This window comes from Myxocyprinus asiaticus, chromosome 5 (assembly GCF_019703515.2).
Source record: "Myxocyprinus asiaticus isolate MX2 ecotype Aquarium Trade chromosome 5, UBuf_Myxa_2, whole genome shotgun sequence".
Classification (NCBI taxonomy): Eukaryota; Metazoa; Chordata; class Actinopteri; order Cypriniformes; family Catostomidae; genus Myxocyprinus; species Myxocyprinus asiaticus.
In genome coordinates this window covers 1,955,132-1,973,674 of record NC_059348.1, presented here as the reverse complement: position 1 = coordinate 1,973,674, position 18,543 = coordinate 1,955,132, and the positions used below count along the sequence as shown (strand labels likewise).

The 18,543-nt window shown below is 38.3% G+C and overlaps 1 protein-coding gene across 4 annotated transcripts; it reads right to left on the bottom strand.

Annotated features, from left to right (window-relative positions):
- Positions 1-1,347: 1,347 nt before the first annotated feature.
- Positions 1,348-18,486, bottom strand: LOC127440807 (gastrula zinc finger protein XlCGF8.2DB-like). 4 transcript variants are annotated; one of them, XM_051697732.1, is made up of 4 exons: positions 18,153-18,486; positions 17,914-17,998; positions 3,438-3,649; positions 1,348-3,341 (listed from the first exon to the last, which is right to left on the bottom strand). In XM_051697732.1, the coding sequence occupies exon 4, from the start codon at positions 2,603-2,605 to the stop codon at positions 1,514-1,516; it is 1,092 nt and encodes a 363-aa protein (XP_051553692.1). In that variant the 5' UTR covers positions 2,606-3,341; positions 3,438-3,649; positions 17,914-17,998; positions 18,153-18,486; the 3' UTR covers positions 1,348-1,513. The 4 variants fall into 4 exon arrangements, with proteins under 4 accessions (XP_051553692.1, XP_051553691.1, XP_051553690.1 ...); XM_051697731.1 differs by lacking the exon at positions 3,438-3,649 and having other exon boundaries at positions 1,348-2,610; XM_051697730.1 differs by lacking the exons at positions 3,438-3,649; positions 18,153-18,486 and adding an exon at positions 10,741-10,972 and having other exon boundaries at positions 1,348-2,610; positions 17,914-17,929.
- Between the last annotated feature and the right edge of the window lie 57 nt (positions 18,487-18,543).

The window sequence follows — 18,543 nt, the reverse complement described above, 5'->3', positions numbered from 1 at the left end:
CAAAAAACACAATGGACCAACACCAGCAGATGACATTGCACCCCAAATCATCACAGACTGTGGAAACTTAACACTGGACTTCAAGCAACTTGGGCTATGAGCTTCTCCACCCTTCCTCCAGACTCTAGGACCTTGGTTTCCAAATGAAATACAAAACTTGCTCTCATCTGAAAAGAGGACTTTGGACCACTGGGCAACAGTCCAGTTCTTCTTCTCCTTAGCCCAGGTAAGGCGCCTCTGATGTTGTCTGTGGTTCAGGAGTGGCTTAACAAGAGGAATACGACAACTGTAGCCAAATTCCTTGACACGTCTGTGTGTGGTGGCTCTTGATGCCTTGACCCCAGCCTCAGTCCATTCCTTGTGAAGTTCCCCCAAATTCTTGAATCGATTTTGCTTGACAATCCTCATAAGGCTGCGGTTCTCTCGGTTGGTTGAGCATCTTTTTCTTCCACACTTTTTCCTTCCACTCAACTTTCTGTTAACAGCACTCTGTGAACAGCCAGCTTCTTTGGCAATGAATGTTTGTGACTTACCCTCCTTGTGAAGGGTGTCAATGATTGTCTTCTGGACAACTGTCAGATCAGCAGTCTTCCCCATGATTGTGTAACCTAGTGAACCAAACTGAGAGACCATTTTGAAGGTTCAGGAAACCTTTGCAGGTGTTTTGAGTTGATTAGCTGATTGGCATGTCACCATATTCTAATTTTTTGAGATAGTGAACTGGTGGGTTTTTGTTAAATGTGAGCCAAAATCATCACAATTAAAAGAACCAAAGACTTAAACTACTTCAGTCTGTGTGCACTGAATTTATTTAATACACGAGTTTCACAATTTGAGTTGAATTACTGAAATAAATGAACTTTTCCACGACATTCTAATTCTAATGTTTTCCATCTGAAAGGACTAAATATTAAATGAAACAAATGACAATAAAATGCAAAGTAATCTCTTCAGTAATCAAAATACTTTTTGAATGTAACTGTATTCTAATTACCAATGATTTAAATTGTAACTGTAGTGGAATACAGTTACTTATATTTTGTATTTTAAATACGTAATCCCGTAATCATGTATTCCGTTACTCCCCAAACCTGTCTAATCCTGTCTAACATTTATTAATGTTAAATAAACAAGCTTTGAAGCTTCCACAGAATAATCCAGGATTGTGTCAAATCATATTCAGCTTTTCAATAATCCTTGTACCATGAAGAGGTTGATGCTTCTAATAAAATCTTTAGATATAAGCCTATACTACAGAGTTGCAATACAACATTGAAACCCTTTGATTTTACTTGAGTAAATTTAACTTCTGTGCTCATTAAATAGGCCACACAAAACAAGTTTCGGCTTCTTTTTTTATTTCTGATAATTACATGATGTACAATTACCACATTACATATACAGTAAGTGTCCGTAGGTTATAAGACAAATAAATGACATTATTAATGTACACCATTCAACCATAAACTCTCACGCTCCTGAGTTGGACTGCAATCAAAACACACAGTAGGAATTAAAATAAAGGGAAAGGCTTCACTCCAGAGTGAACTCTCATGTGATTCTGAAGGCTTGCTTTATGAATGAAACTCTTTCCACACTGATGGCATGTGAAAGGCTTCTCTCCAGTGTGAATTCTGATGTGATCATTAAGACTGTCTTTATGTAAGTAACTCTTTCCACACAGATGACATTTGTAAGGCCTGTTTCCAGAGTGAACTCTCATGTGATACTTCAGGCTTGCTCTATGAATGAAACTCTTTCCACACTGATTGCATGTGAAAGGCTTCTCTCCAGTGTGAAATCTCATGTGATACTTTAAACTTGCTCGTTGAATGAAACTCTTTCCACACTGATGGCAAGTGTAAGGCTTCTCTCCAGTGTGAACTCTCATGTGAACCTCAAGGCTTCCTTTTTCTGTGAAATGCTTTCCACACTGAAGGCATTTGAAAGGCTTCTCTTCAGTGTGAAATCTTATGTGCTTAATAAGGTTGTCTTTATGTAAGTACCTCTTCCCACACTGATCACATTTGTAAGGACTGTTTCCAGAGTGAACGCTCATGTGATTCTTTAGACTTGTTCTATGAATAAAACTCTTTCCACACTGATCACATGGGAAAGGCTTCTCTCCAGAGTGAACTCTCATGTGATTCTTAAGGCTTGCTTTAAGACTGAAACTCATTCCACACTGATTGCATGGGAAAGGCTTCTCTCCAGAGTGAACTCTCATGTGATTCTTAAGGCTCTCTTTTTTAACGAAACTCTTTTCACACTGATCGCACGGGAAAGGCCTCTTTCCAGAGTGAACTCTCAAGTGATTCTTAAGGCTTGCTTTATGACGAAAACTCTTTTCACACTGATCGCACGGGAAAGGCTTTTCTCCAGAGTGAACTCTAAAGTGACCCATAAGTTGTTCTTTAGATGTGAAACTCTCTTTACACTGAAGGCAGGAGAAAAAAACTTGGGCTCCAGTTCTTCGACGTCTTTTTTGTGAGAAATTTTCAGTCTCTGAGCTACTATAAGTTTTATCTTCAGTTTTGAATTGAGGTTCTTCATACTGATGTTTCTCCTCCAATGTCAGCTCTTGATTTTCCTCTTTCACTTCCATCAGGTCTAAAATGAAAATTTTAAATAGTTAAAATTAAATTCAAGAGGGACAAATGTGACATGAACAGAAAGAATGGAGACTCCAGTTTAATCACAAAAAGCAACAATCCATTTTTATGTGATCCATAAATCTTGTTATTTAAATCAAATCTAGTTTGGGACGTGTACACAATGTTCATTTAGATCAGTGTTTCTCAGTCCTTTCCTGGAGGACCACTAACACTACATATTTTGTATATTTCCCTTTTTCAACACACAATTAAAGGGCCTCATGTATAAAACTTGGATTTCATCCTAAAAGTGTGCAGATTTTGAATATTCACAAAAGTTTTCATATTTATACATTTGCATGTATGCCAGAACCTCTGCCTAATTTCCATCATAAATCCCAGTTATTGGAAGAGGGTGTGTAAATGAACAAGCTTTAGTCCCCAACCTCCCCCACCCCCCCAAAAAAACATATATTGAGTTTACAATGCTTGTTTTTATCAGACTAACATTATCTGCATATAATTTCCAAATACATATTGCTATCCATACATGTGATATACCACTTTTAACAGAGACACTAGGAAAATGTGATATAATATGGACTGTAAATGAATATGTTTACATGCACAGCAATACTATAAAAAAAATTAGCTAATTAAAAAAAGTGAGAAATTGGTCTTGAAGCAGCTGAAAGAGGGCCTGGATCCGATAGACCATTGTCATCTCCCAGACAAATCTAGAAGTATCTAGAATGGAAGAGGAAGATTATATGATTAGAGCAAGTCAGCCAGCAGCAGCAAAGTCGCTGCAGTATGTCTGAAAGAGCTTTAGGGTGGGCTGACCTGTGGAAGGTAAGTTTTCCAATAAGATCCACCTATGACACCCTTCCAAGCTCTGGAAATTTGTCTCAGTGTTAAGGCACAGAGGAAACTTGTCTCCTCTGTGGGCCCAAACAGCGTATCTGCAGCACATGTTGGCTAGTTGCTAAACCACCTTGGTGCAAGGATGGTACAGGTGGCAGAATGATCAGGTCCTGCACAAGCTTGAAGAGATCCTAGAGATGTTTAGAGTAAAGGAAAACAAATGTCACCATGCTCCTCAGTTAATTGATTTTGTTCAAAAGGAGGGGGCATGCAAGGCACTGCAAGGAGAGAAACCTGTCAATCCTGGTATCTGAAAGTGATTGGATAATCGAGGTCAACATTGGCCAGCATCTGAAATTTCCTTTTGAGCCCACTATTACCTCTGTGAAACCGGACACGTGAGTGTTATGGCCGACATCAGCTAGAAAAGTCATAATGACTGAGCTTGCCATCCCAAGGGATGAGGGGCAGCCCATGACATCAAACATTTGTGTGGTTTGAAATAAAGTGTGTACGAACACTATGTCTTGTGTCTGTCTAGTAAGCTAGCTAGCGTTATTGGTGAGGTTGACGCATAGGGTTGTGTGGGAGGCTGTGCCATGCAGAACCGGGGGCACTGAGCAATCATTAATGGTGCCAGTTGGGCTAGCACAACCTTACCCAAGGTTGGGCTGGCGTGTATAGTAGGACAGAAATGTATATACCAATGGTTTTTAAGGTATAGTATGTGCAGCAAATGCCTTGGGATGTATTTCTCATTGTGTGTGTGTGTGGGGGGGGGGGGGGGCTCTTGGCTGATGACTGCAAAGCTGCACTAAAGGCACTGGCAGAGCTGCGGCAAACAAAATGCCCAGCATATTTTAACAGCAACCTGTGCACCTGATATTGCAGAGTGATATCGGGGAAATGGACAAAAACGTACGTGTGACTAGGAATGTCGCGATTAACTGTTTCACTATTAAAAATGTTTCACGGTTAATTTAACATTAAGAATTTAGAATCAATGGTTAAAACCCATAAAATGTTTTATTTACATGTAGCAACAAATGTATATATATAATATATAAATGTAGTTTTTCAGTTGCTGCTTTCTGACTGTTGCTATGGTTAAGGACGGTAGATATAGTTGCGGACGGTGGTCACGTGATGCTTGGCCAGGTGTTGCAGATTGAACGTGAACTTTCAATTCACATGAAACATGGGCTTAAACACACATATTGCAAAATATAACAGAGGAATTCAGAATTCAATCTTCTAGACTCAAATCCACAAAAAAAGTGACTTAAATCGGCTGTTTGGGAGCATTTGAATGAGGGTTACTGGAGACAATGGATGTAAAGAAGTCAGAGGACAGAAGTCAGCCAAATATACACATCCTACAAATGGGACAGGATGTTCCCCAAGTCGTCCAACAACAAACTTTATTTGTGAGTTTAATATTTGCTGTGGTGCTTTTAAAGGTATGAATTGCATCTTTTTTAATGTTCATGCGTGTTGATGCAGCGCAATTACGTGTAGTTACTATCAGCGTGTAAACTTTGAGAAGTTGTGTCTTATATTATCCTCATTATTTAAAGCATTGCTTGTGTACAAATTCACCACATTGAACAGTAAATGTATGTTCCCTTTATTATGCATGGTCCACATGTTTATTCGTGAGGTGTTGTGGAGAGTATTTTGCAGTCTGTTGCTGATTCTTTATGGTGAGGTGTCTGACAGACAAAAGATTGCTTTAATAAACTGTTGCAGAAAAAAAAACTGTTGGATACCGAGAACTACACGTAGCACTCCCACAATAATCGTACAATTATGTAGTTCTGAAGTAACGCAAGGACTCAAATCTAATCATTTTGCACCGGGATGCAGATCAGCGGTATTGTCCCCTATGTTGGAGCATCTCTATTTATATACCTCCTATTTATATATATATATATACACAGGTGCTGGTCATATAATTAGAATATCATCAAAAAGTTGATTTATTTCACTAATTCCATTCAAAAAGTGAAACTTGTATATTATATTCATTACACACAGACTGATATATTTCAAATGTTTATTTCTTTTAATTTTGATGATTATAACTGACAACTAAGGAAAATCCCAAATTCAGTATCTCAGAAAATTAGAATATTACTTAAGACCAATACAAAGAAAGGATTTTTAGAAATCTTGGCCAACTGAAAAGTATGAACATGAAAAGTATGAGCATGTACAGCACTCAATACTTAGTTGGGGCTCCTTTTGCCTGAATTACTGCAGCAATGCGGCGTGGCATGGAGTCGATCAGTCTGTGGCACTGCTCAGGTGTTATAAGAGCCCAGGTTGCTCTGATAGTGGCCTTTAGCTCTTCTGCATTGTTGGGTCTGGCATATCGCATCTTCCTCTTCACAATACCCCATAGATTTTCTATGGGGTTAAGGTCAGGTGAGTTTGCTGGCCAATTAAGAACAGGGATACCATGGTCCTTAAACCAGATACTGGTTGCTTTGGCACTGTGTGCAGGTGCCAAGTCCTGTTGGAAAATGAAATCTGCATCTCCATAAAGTTGGTCAGCAGCAGGAAGCATGAAGTGCTCTAAAACTTCCTGGTATATGGCTGCATTGACCTTGGACCTCAGAAAACACAGTGGACCAACACCAGCAGATGACATGGCACCCCAAACCATCACTGACTGTGGAAACTTTACACTGGACCTCAAGCAACGTGGATTGTGCGCCTCTCCTCTCTTCCTCCAGACTCTGGGACCCTGATTTCCAAAGGAAATGCAAAATTTACTTTCATCAGAGAACATAACTTTGGACCACTCAGCAGCAGTCCAGTCCTTTTTGTCTTTAGCCCAGGCGAGACGCTTCAGACGCTGTCTGTTGTTCAAGAGTGGCTTGACACAAGGAATGCGACAGCTGAAACCCATGTCTTGCATACGTCTGTGCGTAGTGGTTCTCCCCCACATTTTTGAATGGGTTTTGTTTCACAATCCTCTCCAGGGTGCGGTTATCCCTATTGCTTGTACACTTTTTTTCTACCACATCTTTTCCTTCCCTTCGCCTCTCTATTAATGTGCTTGGACACAGAGCTCTGTGAACAGCCAGCCTCTTTTGCAATGACCTTTTGTGTCTTGCCCTCCTTGTGCAACGTGTCAATGGTCGTCTTTTGGACAACTGTCAAGTCAGCAGTCTTCCCCATGATTGTGTAGCGTACAGAACTAGACTGAGAGACCATTTAAAGGCCTTTGCAGGTGTTTTGAGTTAATTAGCTGATTAGAGTGTGGCACCAATGTTGAACCTTTTCACAATATTCTAATTTCCTGAGATACTGAATTTGGGATTTTCCTTAGTTGTCAGTTATAATCATCAAAATTAAAAGAAATAAACATTTGAAATATATCAGTCTGTGTGTAATGAATGAATATAATATACAAGTTTCACTTTTTGAATGGAATTAGTGAAATCAACTTTTTGATGATATTCTAATTATATGACCAGCACCTGTATATATATATATATATATATATATATATATATATATACAGGTGCATCTCAATAAATTAGAATGTCGTGGAAAAGTTCATTTATTTCAGTAATTCAACTCAAATTGTGAAACTCGTGTATTAAATAAATTCAGTGCACACAGACTGAAGTAGTTTAAGTCTTTGGTTCTTTTAATTGTGATGATTTTGGCTCACATTTAACAAAAACCCACCAATTCACTATCTCAAAAAATTAGAATATGGTGACATGCCAATCAGCTAATCAACTCAAAACACCTGCAAAGGTTTCCTGAGCCTTCAAAATGGTCTCTCAGTTTGGTTCACTAGGCTACACAATCATGGGGAAGACTGCTGATCTGACAGTTGTCCAGAAGACAATCATTGACACCCTTCACAAGGAGGGTAAGCCACAAACATTCATTGCCAAAGAAGCTGGCTGTTCACAGAGTGCTGTATCCAAGCCTGTTAACAGAAAGTTGAGTGGAAGGAAAAAGCGTGGAAGAAAAAGATGCGCAACCAACCGAGAGAACCGCAGCCTTATGATTGTCAAGCAAAATCGATTCAAGAATTTGGGTGAACTTCACAAGGAATGGACTGAGGCTGGGGTCAAGGCATCAAGAGCCACCACACACAGACGTGTCAAGGAATTTGGCTACAGTTGTCGTATTCCTCTTGTTAAGCCACTCCTGAACCACAGACAACGTCAGAGGCGTCTTACCTGGGCTAAGGAGAAGAAGAACTGGATTGTTGCCCAGTGTTCCAAAGTCCTCTTTTCAGATGAGAGCAAGTTTCGTATTTCATTTGGAAACCAAGGTCCTAGAGTCTGGAGGAAGGGTGGAGAAGCTCATAGCCCAAGTTGCTTGAAGTCCAGTGTTAAGTTTCCACAGCCTGTGATGATTTGGGGTGCAATGTCATCTGCTGGTGTTGGTCCATTGTGTTTTTTGAAAACCAAAGTCACTGCACCCGTTTACCAAGAAATTTTGGAGCACTTCATGCTTCCTTCTGCTGACCAGCTTTTTAAAGATGCTGATTTCATTTTCCAGCAGGATTTGGCACTTGCCCACACTGCCAAAAGCACCAAAAGTTGGCTAAATGACCATGGTGTTGGTGTGCTTGACTGGCCAGCAAACTCACCAGACCTGAACCCCATAGAGAATCTATGGGGTATTGTCAAGAGGAAAATGAGAAACAAGAGACCAAAAAATGCAGATGAGCTGAAGGCCACTGTCAGAGAAACCTGGGCTTCCATACCACCTCAGCAGTGCCACAAACTGATCACCTCCATGCCACGCCAAATTGAGGCAGTAATTAAAGCAAAAGGAGCCCCTACCAAGTATTGAGTACATATACAGTAAATGAACATACTTTCCAGAAGGCCAACAATTCACTAAAAATGTTTTTTTTATTGGTCTTTATGATGTATTCTAATTTTTTGAGATAGTGAATTGGTGGGTTTTTGTTAAATGTGAGCCAAAATCATCACAATTAAAAGAACCAAAGACTTAAACTACTTCAGTCTGTGTGCATTGAATTTATTTAATACACGAGTTTCACAATTTGAGTTGAATTACTGAAATAAATGAACTTTTCCACGACATTCTAATTTATTGAGATGCACCTGTATATATATATATATATATATATATATATATATATATATTTTTTTTTTTTTTTTTTTAAGTTTTTCCTATTGAATGGCTGCGCTTGGAGTCCAGATATCCCTAAGAAACACTTCCACTACCATATTCAATTGTAATATATGACTTTTTTTGCCTCAGTTTTGACACATAAGAAAATGTGCAAATAATCACAAAACCAGTTAACCAAGATTTTTTCTCAGACGGTAATCTAATCATCAAAAACTCACAACAGTGCATCCCTACGTGTGAAAACTATTTTTGATTCAATAGTATATGACCTTACCCCAATAAAGAAAAGCCATTTAAGGTGTTTACTTGACCACACACGTTGTCGGCTTATTAAGCATAATTGGTGCAATAACGTGCATGTAAACACGCTCAACGTTGCCTCAGCATACAAGTGACATTATAAAACTAAACCTTTATCATATATAGTATCTTTGTGTTATTTTAGAATAAAAATATCTAAACGTTTAAAAAACAAGATATATCCGTATAAACTGACAAAGAATAAAAACCTTCTAAAACTGAAATAAATTTGATCTAACTTTGAATTCAAACTTTGTCTTCAAATGAACAGCATCCTTTGTTAACAATATTCACTGCATGCTTTTGCTGATTAGGACTTATGGAAGAGCTGTTGGGAGTTACTTTCACTGTGACTCATTCATGAATCACTAGCAGAATAGTTTGTAAAAGTGTTCTAACATATCTTCTCGAATTTATTAAAGTTTTCGTATTTTCGAAATGTTAGTTGGTACGAACAAAATGCACTCCTGCTCCCGACGATGTGTTAATCGTGCATAAAAGACAAAACATTTTGTTCTCATCCAGGACTTTAGACAGCAGCTCATTGGTTGTGTCAAAAAGGGTATCAGGAGCCACCCTTAGAGCAGGTGGTCTTTTAATGTCTATGTCACACAGATAGAGGGCAGCACCACCGCTCAGTTCACAGCTTGTTTTATGGTGTTTAAACCCTGTTTGTGTGGTATGATTTGTTTGGTCTTTGTGAACTTTCTCTGTAGTTAAGTGTGATTTTTGCCTGCTGAGTTCTCTAGATTCAAGTCAGTCTCTTATCCTGCTTTTGTTGCTTCCTGATTTTAATTTAGTTTGTTTTGTACTTCAATCCTTCTGGTGTTTGTATCTTCAGAGAATTCTCCAGAAGTAAAAAATGCCTTTTGTGTTGACCCTGGCTTACACATGTTTTTTGTCTACTCTGGTGAAAACAGTACAATTCATGTGCACATTTTATCTGCCAGGCTTCAAGTAGCATGTGCCACTACTTAAAATAAGAGTAAATAGCATCTACCTTACCATTATTTGGTAAATAATTTTTGGAATTTCATTAAATTTAATTATTAATTAGTGCATGTGTTTGGTTAGTTTGAAAATTATATTCTTTAAATTTTGCACTTCTAAAGCAGTTATGCATGAGCTTTATGCTTTTGAATACATTCACTTGTTTATTTGCACAGTTTAAGCTTGTTTAGTTATTGATGTTGGGGTGTTTGAGCTATACATGTTGGTAAGGCCCCATTTTCAAAATGTGCTTAGGGCCCCTAAAATGCCAGGGCCAATTAACTCTTTGAAACACTTTGAAGATTGAATGTTCAGCCATTCATCAGTGTTCCACTCCCAGCCTATGGAACAAATATGTTTTTTTGATTGCTCAGATTAAGTACATGGCTGCGCAAAACCTGCAACATGAGAGGTCTGAACTACATTGAAAACTTTAATCTTTTCTGGAGTCAAAGAGAACTGTTTAAATCAGATGACCTCCAACTATACAAACTAGTTTCAAGAATGCTAAAGGACAATATCTTCTTCTCCCCCTCCATCATCATCTGCAACGTGTGCCAATCCACTCAACCTAAATGGAAAACACCTGTTCAGTGTCTGGATGACCACAGGAACACACTTGCACACACTGATGCACATTCGGCCGATGCAAAGAAAACAATAACACAATGCAGCCACAACATCCACTGCTCTGGGACACAATCCAGGCTGAGCCCTACCAACAGAGCATACTACAGTGTGACTGTGACAACTTAAACTGCTCCAAGATTCAGCACCCAAGGACAACTTTCTAGAAGAAATCCAAGGAAGCAAATATAACACTTCAGCCTAGCTACAGCTTCTCACACCATACCTGTCCTCCCTTTTGCCAACATCCCCACTTCTGAGCTTCTCAAAGAAAATGGAGGAACTGATGTATGCTGGAACAAAGTTCTCCAACTCCTTTGTTGCGAGCCACCAGGTATCAACATACAAACTGCAGGCCCCACAACCACCAAAGCCTGCAGGCCCAGCTCGCCCACCCCCACCATCTGCAAGAGCTCTCCGGCCACTGCCACAATGCCAGGGCACACATTGTCCTTCCTCTGCTCTAGGTGGAAAACAAACAACTGATAACAGCTCTGAGTAATGTGTCATGTCCCCTCTACTGTAGTAGCAACATTCACAAAATGTTCACAGAACAAGCAGGAACTCAGTGCACCTGTAGCTTTTTCTATATCTATTCTGTTATAGAAAGACTTAAGGCCCTCTCAAGACATATGCCAAACCTATCAAATGCGCTGCCTATTTAGATGTCAGTCCAACATTACTGAGGCCAAAAACAGATACTTCTCTCTTAGAACAAATCCTTTTTAGTCAATGAGCTCATCACCACAAACAACCTGGATTTTATGTTCCTAAATGAAACGTGGTGTTTTTACTGTTTTGTTAACACAGGGAATTTTAAAGGGATTTTTTTTAGCTGGCTCTTACTCGTCCCATTGGTATCAGTAGTAGTCTACTTGTGGTTTTGGACTCTATACTGACACCCATCCTGTATACGGGAAGTTTGTTTACTAAGTGCAGCTGCTTCACACAGAAGATGTTTGTTTATGTTATGTTTTGTTACTTTTAGGATCTGTTCTAAAATGTAAGTATATTTTGTTTGTTGTTTTATTTTCATGTACTTTTATGTTTGTGCTTTGGCTGAAAGCGCTATATAAAGTTGACATGTTGTTATTATTATTGTCATTATTAGTGGTAGTAACTCCTCGCTCCATGTAAAATTAGCTTTTATTGGGTTACTAATATGACTTATTGGCATATTAATAGGCTAGATGTAATTCTGTTTTATGGAACTGATGTTGATAATATAGCAATTCTGCTGCAGAGCGATGACATCTTCGAGCAGTACCTCATCTCCTACTTGTAGTTCTTAGCTAAGGTCACTCAATCACCAACATGTTTTCGATCTGGTAGGACTATCTTTTTGACCACTATATATTGCTTCACTAATAATCTTCCAGATCTGTCCCAAATACTAAGTATGCCAAAAGTTTAGAAGAACTTAATGTAGTCACAGAAAATATGGATACAGTATTCTCTAGCGCACAAGATAGTGCTGCCCCCCTTTGATTAAAGAAAATTAAAGGAATAATTCACACAAAAATGAAAATTTGCTGATAATTTACTCACCCTCAGGCCATCCAAGATGTATCTGAGTTTCTTTCTTCATCAAAACAGAATTTAAGATTTTTAGGATTTCATTTCAGGCCTCCTCCTTTAAACAATGCAAGTGAACAGTCCAAAATGCATATTTAGGGTGCATCAAAATAATCCACACAACTCCAGTCGACAAATAAAGTTCTTCTGAACCCAAACGATTGATTATTTTTAGAAACAAAACAATACTTATATACTTTTTAACTACAAATGTTCGCTTCCGTACATCTCTGTGATGCGCGCTCATGAGAGGGATGACGTGAGATCATTGGTAAGGTCACGCGTGGAGGAGGAGGCTGTAGATTTGTATTTGTATAAGTGTATTGTTCAAAATGGTCGTTTGGTGTGTGCATCCTGGATGCTTCAACCTTCAGAAACCCCAAAGAAAATATATTAACTTTTCATTGATTGCCTTATCGTGCTGAACCTGGATATCAGTACACCCCTACATTCTCTCAAATATTGGAGGGTGTGCAGTGAACATTTTGCCCCTGAGGATTTCAGACCATCGAAAAAACAAAGAGTCGATATCTAATTCACCGCACCTGCACTCAATTCACTCGCTCATCACCGCCTGCATAAATACGTTCGTGAAGCTTCTCTTGTGTGTGATATCACCTGTACCATTGATCTCACCGCGTAAACCCTGTAAATCCTGTGAATCTCAGTAAATTCTCTTGCACTTGGTTTCACTAACTACAATTTGTGTGGCTTGAATTCCTGACAGTCATATAGCCTATATATTTCTGCTAAAGAAAAGGCACAAGTAGATAATGTAACGGCATTGCTCCACAATAAAGGATGGTTATTTACTGCAGTAATGTTTTTTTTTATTATTATTATTTGGAAATGATTTTTTATTTTTATTTTATATTGTTTTGAAATTGTTTTGGACTGTTTGGTTTGTGAACAGCGCTTGGTCTATGGTCAGTGCAGGTTTCTCTTGTAAACAATGATGCGTTTCCTGCCTCCTCCTCCACGCAACGAGCTTACGTCATCCCTCTCATGAGCGCGTGTCACAGAGATGTACGGAAGCGAACATTTGTAGTTAAAAAGTATACAAGTATTGTTTTGTTTCTAAAAATAATCAATCGTTTGAGTTCAGAAGAACTTTATTTGTCGACTGGAGTCGTGTGGATTATTTTGATGCACCTTAAATATGCATTTTGGAGTACATTCACTTGCATTGTTTATGCAAAATTCACTTTTACATGATGTTTGATCATAAATGTGAGTCGGCAGTGTGTGTACACAACCACCCTACAATGTTAAAAGTACACCCACTCCTCTTTCTTATATTTCTATTAATCTAAAACAGTGTCTCAAAGTGATTGGTTTTCGTATCCGCTCTAAAGTGACGTCACGTTAGAGCAGGCCACGCCCACGACTGGTGACGGACTCCACCCTATTATCATAGGTCCTCCCATGAGTGATCGACACACAGTCCGCCATTGTTTTCCGTGCTGGAGCACCTACGGTGAGAAGAATAATGTCTCTGCTTCATAAAGCGTCATAAGTGTTCTGTTGTTGGCTGTATAAGTGAATATAAGAGTCTTCATGTACTCCCGGCATCAGAGCCACTGTAGACGCAGTGGACAAGTTTTGTTTTTGAAGCAAATGTGCCCCAAAACATACCAAAATTTGTGTATGTTTGAGCAAATCATTTTACACCGGACTGCTATGTGAATGAAGGTCAGTATAAAGCAGGATTTTCCAAAAATGTTATTCTTAAGCATGGTACCAACTGTTCGTGTTCCAGCTTTATATCCTGAAGATGTAAGTATCGCACTTTATATTTTGTGAATGTTTGCAAATCGCCTTTCCGAATGTGCTCGTTAGCTGATTCCATGGCTAATGCAGCTAAATTTACCATTGTCTCTGATTGTATTCATGGAGACCAGAGCTATGTCATTATTTTTATGCTTACTGTCTGTATAATTCATAACCGCACATTTATTATGCACAATACAGTAAGGTGACTGTCTTTTTGAAAACTATGTACGTTTTCTGTGAACATAAGAGAGTTGTACTTATGTACATATATGGCTGAACTCCGGTATTTACGTTTTCAGTCATATTGGTTCTGATTTGTTGTTGCTGTAGTATCCGAAGCACGAGCTGTAGAGGCACAGCCCTCTTCCGGAAAGGAGGCAGGGAGCATCAGCTCATTTGCATTTAAAGAGACACACACGAAAACAGTGTGTTTTTGATTCCACCCAAAAAGAGGCATTTACAGCATGGTATAATAAATGATCCGTGGGGTATATTGAGCTGAAACTTCACAGACACATTCTGGGGACACCTGAGACTTATATTACATCTTGTAAAAAAGGGGCATAATAGGTCTCCTTTAAAGGAAGAGGCCTGAAATGAAATCCTAAAAATTTTAAATTCTGTTTTGAAGAAAGAAACTCAGATACATCTTGGATGGCCTGAGGGTGAGTAAATTATCAGCTAATTTTCATTTTTGGGTGAAGTCAGTTTTTACCATAAATTCTCCTCCCTGCCCCAATAGGGGGCGATATGTATGAAGAATGCGAATCACCAAAAACACAAGAAGAGGAAAGTGAAAGTTTACATTGGCGATTGACTGAAGATCGCTTCTGAAGACATTGAACCACTGGAGTCATATGGATTACTTTAATGATGACTAATGTGATTTTTGGAGCTTCAGGGTTCTGGCCACATTGACTTTGTATGGACCTACAGAGCTGAAATATTCTTCTAAAAATCTTAATTTGTGTTCAGCAGAAGACAGAAACTCAAACACATCTGGGAAGGCATGAGGGTGAGTAAATGATGAGGGAGTTTTCATTTCTGAGTAAACTTTGGTGCTGTTCTTTTAAAAGATTTCTCACAGAGGAGTGTAACCCCAGACCCCACTACAAAATAATGAAACACTATTTGATTAGATGAAGCCTACAAATATAATGTACATACTGTAGTTTCTGTTTTATTAAGACACAATGCAGTTTTTTCTATGCATTCATAGCTTATTATACTGTGCATATGCATTCTTATCTTATTTACACATTATGATAATCTAAATTTAATCCTGCATTCTCGGGGGTTGTTGTTTTTTGCCGCACCACTTTTGGAGTAGTGATGCCACCCCTGCACAGGATGAATAGAATTTACAAATCACTCCTTTTTGTTTTTATTAGCATTTTCCATACTGTCCCAACTTTTTCGGAATCGGGGTTGTAATAATTAAATATATTTAATATATTTAATTAAATTAAATATATTTAATACATTCAATGAAAAGTAACATTAATACATATAATAATAGCCATAAAATTAAATAAAAACACAAAAGAATTTTATACTACACTTTTCAGCCCTACTGCTGTTCCCAGGTGTAGCCTACTTCTCTAAAGAGCACATCCACGGGCTGATCTTTTTTTGGGCTTTCTCCCCTCACCAGTGTTCTTGTTCATTGTATTTATTATTTTTTTGCCATTGATACGAAAGTGCCAGCTTTAAAGGTCACATACAGAGGTTGCGCTACAAATATCTGATGGCTGAGGTGTAAAATTTACATCATGGTCTATTTTTATCTTTTTCAGTCATATTAGTTTAACTATCACTGATATGAAGTACAGTATATTTGGTGCCTCAATATTTTCAGTTAAAAATGACTTTGTATAGTAAGCTTGAGTCTGATAAAATGTGATTTATTTAATAATTTGCAGAGTTGGGTAAAGTCTACTTATGTTATTGATGTTTCTTGCTGAGAGCGGCAGATACGTCTGACGATCTCTTTCCCGTACTCACAAACAACAGAGAGAAAAGCACCTGGTACAATTTTAAGGTCCAATCTGTTAGCTAGCATCTTACATAGTCTTTTCATTATTAGCTAGCCAGTAGAAGTGACGAGCCAAGTTTAAATCCCAGTTGCGCGGATGGGGCACATTGTAACACTGCGGTAAAACATGCAGCAATTAGAACAAACTATAAACAATTCAATGCAGTCAATGCAGGTAATTTACATAATTCCCCTTAATGCGTGTGTGTGTGTGTGTGTGTGTGTTGTGAGAGATCAATCCCTGCATTATTTCAGAGATTATTTAGCAGAGATGGCCGACTTCTATTAAAATGAATGGGAGAAATTGGAACGCTCAACCAAAGAGCTCTTAGCGCCCAATGGTCAACGGATGAAGAAAGGAAGTCCTGCCTTAAAGTTAAAAGAGCCAATCACCTTTTAGATACAGACACCACCTGTCAGTCAACTCTAAAATGTGCATGCGCATTAGTTATACAAGTTGGGAAAATTGCGTTTTTTAGCGTAATATGAGGTAAAGAATCACAATTTATGAAACCAGTATTGTCAGGTTTTATTGCTGATTTGAAATATGTTCTAAGATTGTAATCTTGACCAACCGTTTTTGAGATTTTGGTCTTTCTCCATTCCAGGAGATAGGCGCCAAACTGTCATGACTGGAAATAGTCTCCTGAGAGCAGTCCAAAGATGGCCAACAGTGGACTGACTTGCTAGAAAGACTGATTATGTTGGTCAATGCCTTGGCTTTTTTGTTTATTTATTGTCAAGTGTCAAAATAATTGCTATATTATACTGTATTCAGGTTTTCATTATTATTATCATTTCATAAATTCAGATGTGTGCGTGAAAAATTCCCATTTTGTTCGTATGCAACGTTTATACATCAGGTCCAAATTATGGAGCAAGCTACATATTATCTAATTAGTACAATCAGGTAGGGCTGGGCGTTAATACAAATTTCCCAATTCTATTCCGATTCACATGCTTTGATTCGATATCGATTCATTTGGGTATATTTCAGTTATATTTACAGAAGATTTGCAAAAAAAAATTATCATGCTTTCATCCATGTCGAGATCCGTGGGAAGCAGAATGTATGACATGTAAAGCTGGCACTTATGTATCAGTTGCTAACAAAGGTGCAAGTGATATAGAAGCACACATTAGCTCTGCGAAGCATAAAAGGTCAGCAAAAGGTGAAAGTTCATCAGGTAAATTAACGGACTACTTTTTGCGACCAGGTAAAATTATCACATCGCTTCATTTTCTATGGCCATTCAAAATAACAGTAATAGTAAATGAAGGTACACTCATGGCATCAAATATTTTATTTTAGTACATGGACATTCAAAAGAATGTTGGAAATTTTATTTATTTATATATATTTATGTTATGCTAACAGAGTGTCTTTTTCACTGTATTAAAATTTGCATTCATAGTAACACTGTTTTGAACCACTGTTTTCCTCTTTTTGGAAAACCAGAATATGGTCACCCTAGAACACATCTGAAGAAAATTAGAAAAATACCTTAGCTCAGTAGGTCCTTAAAATGCAAGTGAATGGAGATTTCTGTTTTTAAGCTCCAAAAATCACAGACAGACAGCATAAAAGTCATCTTCACGACTCCAGCTGGATCAATTTTGGTTCGAAAAAGATAAATATTGAAGTACTTTTTAACTATAATCCAATGCTTTCAGTAAGCTTCACGAGAGGGTGCTCTTTGGATTTAAGAATCGATATCGAGATTGTTCAAATGAAAATCGCGATGCATCGGAAAATTCCATATTTTTACCCAACCCTACAATCAGGTGTGTTAAAGTAGACATCCAAGATGTACTATGTTAGTGGTCCAGCAGGAATGGATTAAGAAACACTGATTTAGATGCATTTTCCTCTGTCTGTCCCTACATGATTCAACTGTGTTATTTGACAGCTCCTATGATTTTCCTAACTATTGTGACCAAGTTATAACTGCATGAGGCTGTGTTGCACTATGTTCCTCAGCAGTGATTCATGAAGAATCAAGAATGGACACAAACCTATTTGTTGCTCAGTATCTTCATGTTTCACTCTGCAGGGTTCTTGATCACTCACGTCCACTCTCTCTTCTTTAATAAACTCCATCTGTACAATAAAGTGTCGCGCAGATTTCAGTGAATAAACCTCAAGTTATTCCTGCTTGTACAGAAACGTTTATGTTGGTGAGATTGATTAGCCTAAATATCAACTCGCATACTTCTAGTGTGAACTTTTGCGCTGGTTATGATGAAGTACGTACTTTATAGGATGTACAGTCCAATGTGGGATATTTCCACTTGATTTCTCCGTCTCTCTCGACTATCCACACAGAAACACAACGGCAATGCTATTTAGCCAATTGTACAACTACCAACTGAAAAGATAATTTACCGTGTTTAACATGTTTGTTTTCACCAACGTTCGCTAAACAGGTTCCATGATTGTGTAAGGTAGGAACTTGGACTCAATTATACATTGTGTTAAAAGTGCTGCTTAAAAAACGAATGTTTATTGTCGTTTATTGTTAGCCGTTTAGTTCTGCCTGTGTGCCGCCATGTTTGCGTGACGTCACACATCACCCGCCACTCAATCGGAGCAACACCGCCATCTAGTGTGTGTGTGTGTGTGTATGAGTGTGAGAGTGTGTGAGA

Bases quoted from the DNA above. Each gene is read 5' to 3' on its own strand.
- LOC127440807 (XM_051697730.1), bottom strand. From the start codon at position 10,918: ATGGTGGGGGTGGGCGAGCTGGGCCTGCAGGCTTTGGTGGTTGTGGGG. The intron at 2,611-10,740 runs GTATGGTGTGAG...TTTTCATTTTAG, and splicing joins GTTGGCAAAAGGGAGGACAG to ACCTGATGGAAGTGAAAGAG.